The 13,517-nt window shown below is 30.5% G+C and overlaps 2 protein-coding genes across 2 annotated transcripts in view; both read right to left on the reverse strand.

Moving 5' to 3' along the window:
- The window catches only part of LOC127709198 (uncharacterized), a 46,965-nt gene extending 35,607 nt beyond the window's left edge, over positions 1-11,358 (reverse strand). Inside the window, exons 1-2 of the mRNA XM_052214603.1 lie at positions 11,209-11,358; positions 7,118-7,219 (exon numbers count right to left, since the gene is read on the reverse strand). Of these exons, the coding sequence (XP_052070563.1) occupies positions 7,118-7,219; positions 11,209-11,272 (166 nt within the window). The 5' untranslated portion in view covers positions 11,273-11,358. The remainder of the gene's footprint in view (positions 1-7,117; positions 7,220-11,208) is intronic.
- Positions 1-13,517, reverse strand: part of LOC127709190 (transmembrane channel-like protein 5) — a 293,058-nt gene that overhangs the window by 122,471 nt on the left and 157,070 nt on the right. The gene's annotated exons all lie outside the window — the stretch shown is intronic.

Consider the following 13,517-nt stretch of genomic DNA (forward strand, 5'->3'; position numbering starts at 1 on the left):
GACAATTGCAAATTTTATCATTTAAATAAAGGGTAATACATATGGTTCTTTATACCTTGATTAGAGTACAACGATATCTTAAAATTATGATAATGTATCATCCATGCAATTACTTTGTACACAGAAAAGTGTGTACCGGTACTATGAAACCTTGTGAAGGATAATTAAAGCAACTTGGTGATAATTTTTTAAAATTTCTTAAGGAAGGTGATCTATTTCGTCATGAATTGATTGATTTATTGATTATTGGTTGCCTAATGTCCAGTGGCAAATATTTCATGCATGTTCAGGACGATGTCATGAATTGAAAACTGTCTGTGATTATGTCTGAAGATAGTGTGCCACCTATATATATATATATAAACATATTCTGATAAATCTTTTAGTTTTACTGTGAAATTAAAAAATGTTTTCAAAACATGTAAAGCTTCCACTGCAATTTAATTATTGCCTGCTTTTGGTCAATTTATTTTGTCATCTTACCATGTAAGAAGAACATGTATAGTAAAACACTGCTTTATATCAGTATACATACTTACACCAGCAGCTACCATCTTTTCTTTCTGGAGTGAAGGGCCTTTTGAAATCACATATTTTACAATGATACTAGTGAGTAGATTTACAAAACTTCGTTAATGAGTTCCGTTTTACAAACACATGTGATACAAGTAGTCAGCCAAAATAAACTATCAATAGACCAATTAAAAGATTACTCGAGTTGTAAATATGTGCTAAATTGGATTGTCTATGAAAAGGTATATACTATGAAATTAAGAGCTCGGGGCAAGCCCCTCGCTCTAAATTTCATAGTATATACCTTTCCATAGACTAACCTAGACAAAGTGGTCAAGGCTCTCAAATGATCTCTTAATTGGTTGTATTTAAGAATTAGTTTCATTGTCAGTGCAATGTTTTTAATTAATGCATGACTTCCTTTTTAGGCATTTCACTTATGGATAAGTTTTAGTGATGTAAGGATTTTCTTATCATTTGGGAAATATTTTTAAAAATATGCATTATAGATATTAGGTGACACAACAGAACAAAGAAAATGTAGGAATTGCATATGTTTCCTGATTGTGAGTATGAATGTATATCATGTAATATTTTAGTGAGGAATTATCCTTTTTTTTAATTTACAGTTTAAATCAAATGATACATTTGATTTACAACTAAATTTTATTTAACAGCCAATATTTTGGTCTGGCTTTTTAAATCAAATACTATTTCATTATGTCAGGGAAATTTTCAAATAAAATGCCTTTAAAAGTTTTTAATATGTTCAAAACTTAAATTAAATTCCTGTTTTTTTTTTAGTTTTTGTTATTTTATCGGAATATTGGAAATAACTATTCTTCCAAACCACTGATCCAGTGATCAAAGTTTTTGAAAGCTAAATATTAAGGGTTTTTTTTTTTTCTTTTTTTGCAAATGCTTTGATATTGTTTAATTGAAGAATATTTTCATAATAACATTCACGGTACCAATTTTACTGCACAGTAAACTTCAACTTATTTTGAGTTTTTTCTTTGTTTCACAATTCAACTTTTAGTCAGTTTCAATCACTGTGTTAAATCCTTTCAATCTGATAAATGTGCTTCGGGGCAGTTGTAACTCATTTATAGAAACTCTTTGTTTTGAACTGTAAATAGACCCAAATAATAGGATAATCCCTTACTAAGAACATGATTTGCATTCATTCTTCACAACTAAGAGGCATCAGATCCTACAATTTCATTGGTCGAGAGCACTTTGCTATATTCTAACAATAATTATATAGATCACGTATACCCGGTAGTTCACCTTTTATTAAAATAATAGTATCTGATAAACTTGGCTAATCATAAAACTAAGCATTGACAAAAAACTTGAAAAATTTGTCAAGGTCAGCTGAACACTGTCAAATGGACAGGTAACCCTTACAGTTAACCTATTACTTATAGTTCCAGAGAACTGAATGTTTATCACTGAACCATGAAATAAGGTGAAGGTTAGGTAAATGCTCTCAGACATACAATATTTTTTGTCCTTTGAACTCAAAGTATTAAAGGGGCATTAGCTACGAGATATACAAAAAATTAAAATATGATTTTTTTAAAGTATTATCATTAATGAAAGTGAAATGAAGAAATGATAATTCGCTTTAAGCAGCCAGTTTAGTTCAATTTTGTAAAAATAAATTAAGAAACATCGCTGATGAATTATTCATTTGCAAGTGAATAATTCAACCTCATTGAACCTGTATTCATGTGACCTTTAATTAACCCCTTAGCTAGAGATTGGTTACGCATTAGTAGACATGTTCAGCCATTAAAAGGAAAAGAATGTCAACATTGAAAGTGAAACAAAGGTGAACCATTTCATTGACTGATTCAATCCACAAAAAATCATTCTTATACAGGTAAAAACGATGATTAACTTATAACCTATAACATGAAATCAAACAGACCTAGAAAAATCCAATTGCACGTGGTCACTATCTATTACATTTATGTTTATGTTTATATCGGGTTATGTGACCGTCGGCAGTCTTCAGAGGTCATCTCATAGGTTAATTAGATGGTGTCAAGACTAAAATACACACAAAATGCTGATATATATTATTGAGTCCATGCATTGTTAATTGTTTATTTCAGGCTTATTGTAATTTGAATATATTTGTTATTATGTTACAAATCAAATATGAGAATCTGAGTCAAATCGGTGAACATGAATTTGACAGCAGATGCCCTTTAAGTAAACAAGTCTCTTTTCTTATATCTTTGTGTTTTTGTCCATTATGGAATTGATGGCAAATCTTTAAATATATTCACAACTTTCTCTGGGCCGTATAGAGCTTGCATATATTGTATAAAACCTTCTCTTTGGTAGAAAACGTATGACCTCTAGATGTCTTTTGGGTTTTTTTGTATTTGGGTTGCTGTCTTATTCATAAATATTAACCACACATCAACTTTAACTCAAATTATAGTATACATGAAATTTAATCCTCAAAATACAACATTTCTAACAAAAACTTAGATTTCACCCAAAAATTTCTGATGAATTACTTCCATCTAAAAATGTATCTAAATATTCTCATTTGCATCCTTAATACAAACAATATTCCAAATTTGGAATCTGATATTTTCTCCTCAAATTATCACATAAACAAGAAATGTGACAGACAGATAAAGGCTGTTTCTATATTATCATTGTGCAGGGATTAAAAGAACAAATATATCACAATAATAACTTTATTGGTTGTCATTTAACATAATTCTAAAAGAGCAACATCAGCAAGGAAGCATGTCAGCCTCTTTTGGTCCCAGCAGGATCACTAGATTTAATTAAGAATTGAATGTTTCTTTTTGTAAATTCATTGGGGTGTAAAAGCGTTGACCGAAGTACATTTTGTATGAAGCGCGGAAGCGCTTCATTCTAAAAATGTACGCACGGTCAACGCTTTAACAACCCTATGAAATTACTAAAAGAAGCATTCAATACTTATAATTACATTTTTTCGCTATGATCATGAAAAGACGATTACTATCAAGTTTTTCTTTTATTTACCTGTGCACTTTATTGTGGAAACGTGTGTCATCATGTATGTTTCAATTCATGAAATTCATTTTGAAATGAAGAATGACGCGAGATTGCTGTAAGCCAATCAAAATAACGTATAATAATGAAACATACATCTAATGTAATTATTATAAAAATAAGGTGTAGTACAATTGCCAATGAGACAGCTATCCAACAGAGTCACATTTTTAAATCCAAATTTCCGTCTTTTTATATTTGCTGTGACTTTTACCTTTGATCTTAAGACCTCAAAAATGATATTTTATTCAACACAAAAATATTCTGCATGTTTCAACCATATAACTAGGTAACTAACATTTTGTCCAATCAGTCTGTTTATGAGCTTCTTTGACCTTGCAACAATAAAATCAAAAGATGTCCTGTAAGAAGCATTATCGACCCTAATTTGGTCAATATAAAAATAAGGAGATGTGGTAGATTGCCAATGAGACAACTATCCACCAGAGTTCATGAAGTTGATGTAAGTAATCATAGGCAACTGTACGGCCTTCAACAATGAGAAAAACCCATACCGTAAAGTCAGCTTTAAAAGGCTCCGACATGAATAATGAGAAAATCAACGGCCTAATTTATAACAAAACAAATATGACAGACATAAACCAAAGACAACCATTGTGATACAAGAATAAGAAACTACAAGATCTATATAAATTGTTAAAGTCAAACATAACATTATTTATCATGTTATAACAGGAGTTTTACAAATAATATTTGACCCAGTCACAAACTTGATAAAAAGGACATGGTCAATACAACAGAACAGAGACTAGCTAATCATGTAGGTTTCTGCATTACTAAATTATATCAGTGTCATTATTGTAAGAAGAATTCTCCCTGTCTTAAACATATAGTAAATAAAACATTCAGTGAGACAAATCTGTAAGTACATGGTAATGTGGCTGTGAAATCAATGACAAAGACTTAACCTAGGTAACTTTTGTTTAACAGATGTCTGATTCCTTTACGATGCCAGTATATACTGTGAACATTTATACAATGTCACAGAGTCAAATTCTGTAAATAATGGCTCATAAATGAATAATGATTAGTGCCAAATTAGTACAAATTCGGAACATCAATGGACTTCCTCAATTTACTATAAAAATAAGTTTGTTCATTATCACTTTTAAATTAACTGATCTTGATATAATTTTGCAGAGAGATTCCCATAATCAGGACATATAGAAACTGCATGACAACAATGGCAAATGCTAAAAATGTTTTGATTTTTATGACTAAATATTGATAAAAATACAATATTTAACCAATAACAGTAAACCTAAATGACCAGAGATGAAAAAAAACAATATTGCACATATTTATTTCCCACTGAAAGTGAAATAAGCGACAATCAATCATTGTTGGGACTTGAGTAGGTCAAATTTGTCTGATTTTAGTCAGAATCAACTGTTGTTAACAAAAATAACGATACTTTACTCAAATGAATTCTCAGTTGCTTCATTTTGATTTCTCAATATAATGTTTATAACTTCACTGGTATTCCTAATGCAGAGATTAAAATTAATTGTACTAAATGACAGTAAACGTCATTTCAAAGCAATATGTCAAAGGTTGTAATCATGAAAGATTAAATAAGGAGATGATGTGTGGGTATATTTCAAGGAGACAGCATCCAAACAACACAAAAAAAAAACAATGACATCAAGAGGTATCCTTTACTCTGATTGAAAGATCTGGGATTGGTAACTTAATTATTTGTTTGTTATATGAATATTTTTTTAAATATCATATTCATTGCCTGTATATGTCCCTTGGGGACCTAATTTGGAAATAAAATATATTGTATTTTATTATCATGATTATAGTGATAAGATAATGATGACATGCCCATACTACAAGAAGATTACAACAATCATGACAAATTAAATCATGGAATAAACCCTATTTTGATAACAAAATGACAGAAAAACCCATAATATTAAATATATATATATATATAAGGTTATATCACTCCATGAAAAAGATTATGAGAAAAACATGATATTGAACAATAACATATAATAGTTTCCATTTATTTACAGGAAAACTATAATTTTCTTCACCACATTTACTAGGCTTTAACAATAATCAGTCATGTTATTACAAAATAATGTCAAGTAATTGACTTCTGTGAACAAAAACAAGTCGGTTATTGATTTTGGTTGCCAACTCTTAGAGGCTAACAGTACAGTTTGATATCGAAATTACAATTATCAGGAAGGATAGTCAGATTAAAAACTAATTCAACATGCATTTAAACCTGTTCTAAGATCGTCCAACCCTGATGCATATTTGTAAGACAAAATTTCAAAAATATAAACACAAGGTAGTAAAGGTCTTGTGAACATTTGGAAAGATGCAAAATGTAAATTATAGTTACTTATACTAGTTCCCTTAAATTTTCTTTAAAATTACATACTGTCAATTCAGAAATTATTGTGAGGTTTTTATTAATGGGAATATGCGATTGGGTGATAATTGCAATAATAAGAACTCGCATTCTGATACCTGAAATCACAAAAATTAATCTCGCATTTTTGTCCACTATTCAAAACTCACAATAATAAATGCATGCAATTATTTCTGAATTTACAACTACACTTATTATCTTGTTTAGGGTGTTTCTGTGATACATGACTGGTTTTGCTATAAAGAATTTCATTTAACCTGGAAAATAAGACACTTGGTAATCTTGTGGCAGAGTGCTAGTCTCAAGTGCAGGACATTATTGACTTGATCTTTGACTGGATTATGTAATATTTCCTGCTGTACTTTAAGAAATAATCTATACATTCATCCAATTATAACACTTCACACATTTCCTTATTTAGAATATTATCTTTTATGAAATTAAAAGTTTTACATATTAGTTTGTGAATTTCAGTTAAAATCATTACCAAGCATCTGGGATCAAAGATGATCGATTAACTATTTATTATGGGTCATATAATAAAATTGAGAATGGAAATGGGGAATGTGTCAAAGAGACAACAACCCGACCAAAGAGCAGAAAACAGCCAAAGGCCACCAATGGGTCTTCAACACAGCGAGAAAATCCTGCACCCGGAGGCAGGCTTCAGCTGGCCCCTAAACAAAAATGTGTACTAGTTCAATGAAAATGGACGTCACACTAAACTCCAAAACATATAAATGAACTAAAATTAAAAAACATACAAGACTAACAAAGGCCAGAGGCTCCTGACTTGGGACAGGCACAAAAATGTAAAGATGTATATCAATTGCAATCTGCACTGTTTTTAAACAATCATTCAATATGTCAAGGTAGTCGTTTTAACAGAATTTCAAATCTTGTAATATAAAGTTTGTGTCCTAAATATGTTTTTATTCTTCTTTTGAACACAAGCTCTAGTTATCATAATTTACATGTTCTGGTTAACAAAAATCCATGTACTTCAAATAGCTATATGATCTACATATTTTTTCTAATTTACCATCAACAGAATCTTGTATATTGGACACTACTTTATTTAATCTGTAATTATATATACATATGAAAGAAAATTTGAATTACCATCTTTGTTATGTCTTTTCTTTTTAGGGTTTGTCTTTTTCATGTACCTTCCTTTCTCAGAGTAGGTTTTACCAGTACTTGAAGCCTTCTTTTTTGGATTACCTGTAAAGAGAAAAAAAATCAAAAGGTTGAAACTTTAAATGGCATTATTTGTCAAAATCATGTTCACCCATTTGAGGGTATTTTAAAATGTATTCAAATTACAATATGCTCCATGGGGCACAGCTTGATACGACCGCAGAGGTTGAACCCTGAACAGTTGGGGCAAAAATGCGCTACATTCAAGCTTGATACAGCTCTGAATTTGGATTGTGATTAAATATTTGACACAGCATAGGTTTCTGACACAGAATGAATGTGGTCAAAGAACTAAAAATTTGAAATTGGACTTTTACCTGTAATGGTCCAATATCCAAAATATAAATACACGATTAGATTCAGCACATCCAAGTACACCAAGAGTTTAATTAATTTATTTATAAATGGACAATATTAGCTAAGTTTTTAAAGGGTTACATTCATCAAAAAAATATATATATATATGTATATATATCTGAAAATTAATTTATACAGCATAACAAACAAACCCACCCCAAGTTCTTCAAAAAATTTACCAAAAAAATGAAAAAAAAATAATATATATACATGTATAACATTCAGAAAATTAGTTTATACAGAATAACAAACAAACCTACCACAAAATTCTTCAAAAAATTTAAAAAATAATTTCCAAAATATCATTCATCATTAATACAATGTTTTAAAAAATCTATAAAACTTACCTTTAATTATTTTTCAAAATATCTAATAGTGAATAGTAAATTTCAAACTATATTTATACATATTTTTTTCTCTAAAATTATAATCTGATGCTGTGTCTATTTTTAAGTATGAATCTACAAACAATTTCTATTAATTGTGCAATACAGCTGTGAATTTAGATTGTGATTAAATATTTGACATAGCATAGGTTTCTGACACAGAATGGATGTGGTCTAAGAACTTAAGAATTTCAAATTGCACATTTACCTATTATGGTCCAATATCTAAAATCTAAATACATGGTTAGATTGAGCATATCAAAGAACCCCAAGAATTCAATTTTTGATGAAATCTAACAAAGTTTTATTTTCGACCCTTTGGGCCTTAATGTGGACCAATTTAAAAAATGAGGCCCAAATTCTCATATCTAAATACATGGTTAGACTCAGCATATAAAAGAACCCCAAGAATTCATGACTTTGAATCAAACCCCATTGAAATTGATCAAGAAATAAGCAATTTATATAAAGTACTAGAAAAGTATTATTTTTGTCCCATTGTTTGCCCCTTTTTGGTTCCTAATTCCTAAAAGGTCAGGGCCATAACCCCTAAAATCAACCCCAACCTTCCTTTTTTTGGTATGGAACCTTGTGGTACAATTTCATAGATATACATAGACTTATATTCAAGTTAGTAGATATAAGAAGATGTGGTATGAGTGCCAATGAGACAACTCTCCATCCAAGTCAAAATTTATAAAAGTAAACCATTATAGGTCACAGTACGGTCTAGTGTCCAGAAACGAGAAAATCCTAGTTTTTGGCCCCTAATTCCTAAACAGTATGGGCCATAACCCTAAAAATATATCCCAATCTTCCTTTTGAGATAAGGAACCTTGTGGTACAATTTCATAGAGATCCATACACTTTTACACAAGATATTGTCTGACAACGACAAAGTCATACCATTATACGACCGCATAAATTTTCTGGTCATATCAAAAATCCATAAGAATCATTTTAATAAGACCAAATAATAAAACCTTGTTTGGATGCTGATCTATCAAGTCTATACAATAAAGTTGACATGTCATCCTATGCATATATACATGTCATACTTTAAAGTAAATTTAAACCTGAGCTACATGTATTGGAGCATAAAAATCATATCATATTTGCTTAAACTTTTTGTACTCAAACTAAGATAAATCTATGCACACGTTTAGAATAACCTACAACTTACAGAAACTGATTAGTGAACTTTTGTGGTACATTTTAGCTTACCTCATAGTCAATTTTTTATTCATTTTAGTGAAAAAAATGGTTTAAAAAATATGAAACTAGGACATAGACAGGCATTCCAGGCATAAATGGATGTAATACTTCAATACTCATGTAAGCGGAGAACATGATTCTCATTACAAAATCACCTTGCCTCCTCCAGAACAAGAACCCAGTGTAACAATCAGTGCTCTAACTGACTGAGCTAAATAAGCACTTCCCTAGTTCAACAGCTTACCATGCCTACGGCTGGCTACGTATCTACTATTCAAGGGAAGCAATCCTGTCACATTTAACCTCAATTATAATATTTTGAAAAAAGTCAATCCTTTTTGTAGATCATGTAGATATGTAAAAGAGTGAAAACTGACATAAATACACATGTAGGTCCTTACCATGATACATCCAATGGTTTTCAAGGCTATGAATCATTACCAGGTGCTGTTAATTGTGTGTTTTGGCATTACTCTTTTTTGGTCATTTCTTAACTGCATTTTCTCTATACATTTTATATAAAGCAATCTGTTTTCATGAAAATTTTAAACTTAGACTTTCAAACAAGTATTTGAAACTGAGAGCCACTGGACAATAAATAAAAGCATGCAACAATTACTGTGACTTGACTGAAAGTGTTGCTCTCCACCTACATATTGTATTGCACTTTATTCAAAATTCTAATCTATATATCAAGGTACATGTAGATGTCAATTTGTTAGTTAGAAGCATGCAGCTTTTCAGATTTTTTAGTGCATTGTCGAGAGTTTGCAGAAAAATTCATTAAGACTAACTCTAAATTAGTATGCAACTGTAACTAAGGACAAACATAATATGAAATATATTCTTGTATTTCAAATATTGCAAACACAGTTTAAAGAGATGAACATTAAAGGTGTAAATGAAACTATAATACATGTATTAGCAGGGTACTTACAGATGATATTCAAACAGTATACTAAATCCTAATGTATACAGTAAACAGGCTTATTGCAATTGATAATTCTTTTACAGATTCTCTTATTTCAACCATACACATAGATATCGTTGATACCGAAATGTCATAAATCTTTTATGGACAATAATGAATGCAAATTGATAAGGGGACGAAGTCCCCTATTACAGTAGAAAAATCAATAAAAAAAAAAAAAAATTAAAAAAATCAGGAAAATTTCCCGAAATTTTCATTGTACTAATGAACTCAAAATCGTTAACTTTTTTTTTGTAACTTTTTTTAATTCCCGCATTTGCGCAGAAATCTACTTCCTTCTTCCGGTCTCGTTTGTCATGAGACTTTGAGTGAAATATATATTTATCAGTCCAGTAAAATATAGGAAGGAACACAATAACTATTTCATTTCTAATTATTCTTTGATATGAAAAAACGTAACATGATGATAGCGTTTCTTTGTTTACATTGAATATGACGTCATAACTAAAATAACGTCACAACTAAAATCCCTAACAACAGAACCAAAATCGGAAACGTTACGGTATTTCCGTTTCTTTTTTAACAGATTTAGAACTTAAAATATGTTTAAATTAAAAAAAAATAATTTATATAGACTTCCTCCCCTTTCACAGGGAATGCCTGCCTCATATTAATGATATGCTGACAATTAAAAAAAATCTACCTCTCACAATATTTGCAGATTTTAAACTAGCCATCATGGGTCAAAATTAGTGTTTGCATCACACCTCAGAGTCCTACATGTATATATTAAAATGTGATTGTTTAGCTACGATAATTATGGGCACCTTGGTTTAATAAACTTGTTTCTTAATCTTATTACTTGAATTCCAGTACAATAAAACCTACCTTAAAACACTAAAACTGAATCTATTTGCATAAAACACTGTTTCCAAGCATACTTAATGAAATCTCAAGAGATACAGATCAGAGACATATTTATCTTGTCTATATACTATACTATAGTAATTACACGTTGCTAGACCCGGAATAACTTTATTGCCTTCTTTTAGGTTATTTCTCAAATTCTGGGTTAATTATTTAAATTTTGTCTATATTTTTTACAAAACTGAAATTGCAAATACCTTTTCCTACGTCGTCGTCTTCGTTGAAAAGCTCTAAACTTCTTTTTAAAATAGAAGAACTCATACTTTCCAATTTTTCTGGTTTTGTGTTTTATATTTCTGTACTTTGGACGCTTGGAACAAAATATTCCTTACTTCAAACGTTTTGTAGATACTGTCTTTGGCGTTGAGGCTATTACTAATACTTTGACCATTCCGTTCTCAGAGTATTTATTGTCTTATAGAATTCTCAGTGTTATTAATAAAGTCGAACAAATCATATAAAACAAATATAGATAATTCCAATGCTAAAACTTTTAGTTTCGAGATTAAACAATAAATAATTTTGGGGAGGCAACTCTGTTCAAACCGCATGAGATTTTTGTTGTAAACACCTTTTTGTATGTTTTCGCTATTTTTCTACACTTAATTCACCATTTAAATTTTCTGTATATCAAAAATTATCACTTTTGTGATATAAATTGTAAAACTGCGATCTTCAACTAACTAAACACGAAAAACCAAACCCAACCTCCTAAAAAGTACTCTAGCTTCTTCTTTTTCTTCTTTCTCTTCTTTCAGTTTCCGCACTCAATCATAATATTGATGACTATGTGCCGTCATCCCCAACAGTTCAACAGCACTGCTGGTAACGTCATATATACATTATTTTGCCCAACTCGACTGTCTCCGCCCTGAGTCCTGAATCCTTCAAGGCTCAGCTCCGTCATTAGATTAAATGCCATGTTTTTAATTGCACCTGTATATATATTAAATTGCACCCATTCTATTTTTGTTTAATAAATTTCAAAAATATTTCATGCGCTCACTCCAAAATGTGGCAGAATAGTCAACCAGTTGACGGTGGCCGCTTACCGGAAGAAGAGAAGAAGAAGAATTAAACAAACAAGCTTTCAATCAACATTCAGAACTGCAGATTGAAATGTTACTTATCTTTTGCATGCTTTAATATGAAAATATGTCGCATAGTTGTTAAATAATATAATGACTAATAATGTGAAAATCCATGGATGATATACCAGCGGGATTCGAAACCCTCAATCTCAGGATCTAAAGGCAGCGCTTTAACCAATTGAGCCAAAGTAGATCTTCCCCAAATCAAAAAGTTAGACTACCTTTATCATGTTTATATCTCCAGGTCTACAACAATAAGGAAGGTGATTTTTGTTCTCTGAGCACCTGAGATCACCCCCAGTTGTTTGTTGGGATTCGTGTTGGTCAGTCTTTAGTTTTCTATGTTGTGTTTTATGTACTGTTGTTTGTCTGTTGGTTTTTTTAAGCCATGGCGTTTTCAGTTTATTTTTGACTTATGAGTTTGAAATCAATGTCCCTTTGGTATGTTTAGCCTCTCTTTTTGTTAATGAATATTTTCATGAAAATTTACAGTAATAAAATTTACAAATTGCAGGAAATTGCATGCTCCATTATCATGATTATGATCTGAATATTGGGTAGTGGTTGTTAAAAGTACAACTTGATAAAATTTGGTTCAGTTTTGCATTGAAAGGTCTGACATGACAATGATTAAAGCAACATGGCAGCCTCCATCATTAGGGATACTGTGCATGTGTCAAAGACAAGATAACTGAATTGAAAGATTTTTTATTCACTATTATATTGATTTTCATATTGAGTTTTCTACTTGTTAATTTTTCTATTGTTATGTGGACTCTCATTCATTCTTTTGTACATGAATTAGGCCATTAGTTTTCTCGTTTGAATTGTTTTAAATTTGTCATTTTTGGGGCTTTTAATAGCTGACCATGCGGTATGGGTTTTGCTCATTGTTGAAGGCCGTACGGTGACCTATATTTGTTTATTTCTGTGTCATTTGGTCCCTTGTGGAGAGTTGTCTCATTTGCAATTATACCACATCTTATTTTGATATTGTTTCTCTATTAAATGATATGGTTCAAAGTAGGTCAAAGAGCTACTCTCTGACAAATGCAAGCAGCTGTATGTTTTGAGAATTAAACTCTCATGAACATTATTATCAACAATTATGTTGGATTTTTTTTTTAACCCTGATCTGTAATTTATCCCAGAAAAAGCCCAATTTTAGCAGGTTGAGAATAAATCGTAGAAAGAAAATGCATAAAGAAAATAATTATCAAATCAACAAACCATTTGAAAAACTGTCTGATTACATAGTCACTATTTGAATGAGTAAAATGGACTATTTAAATTGCATCAAAAGAGTACAGAGAGTTCACATGTTATGCATGAGTATATAGCCAATAATAATTGCATATTTTGTTATTGCAAATAAACACAAAATGTTAATGAACAATATAAAATTGAGAATGGAA

Source organism: Mytilus californianus, unplaced genomic scaffold (assembly GCF_021869535.1).
Source record: "Mytilus californianus isolate M0D057914Y unplaced genomic scaffold, xbMytCali1.0.p SCAF_7, whole genome shotgun sequence".
Lineage (NCBI taxonomy): Eukaryota > Metazoa > Mollusca > Bivalvia > Mytilida > Mytilidae > Mytilus > Mytilus californianus.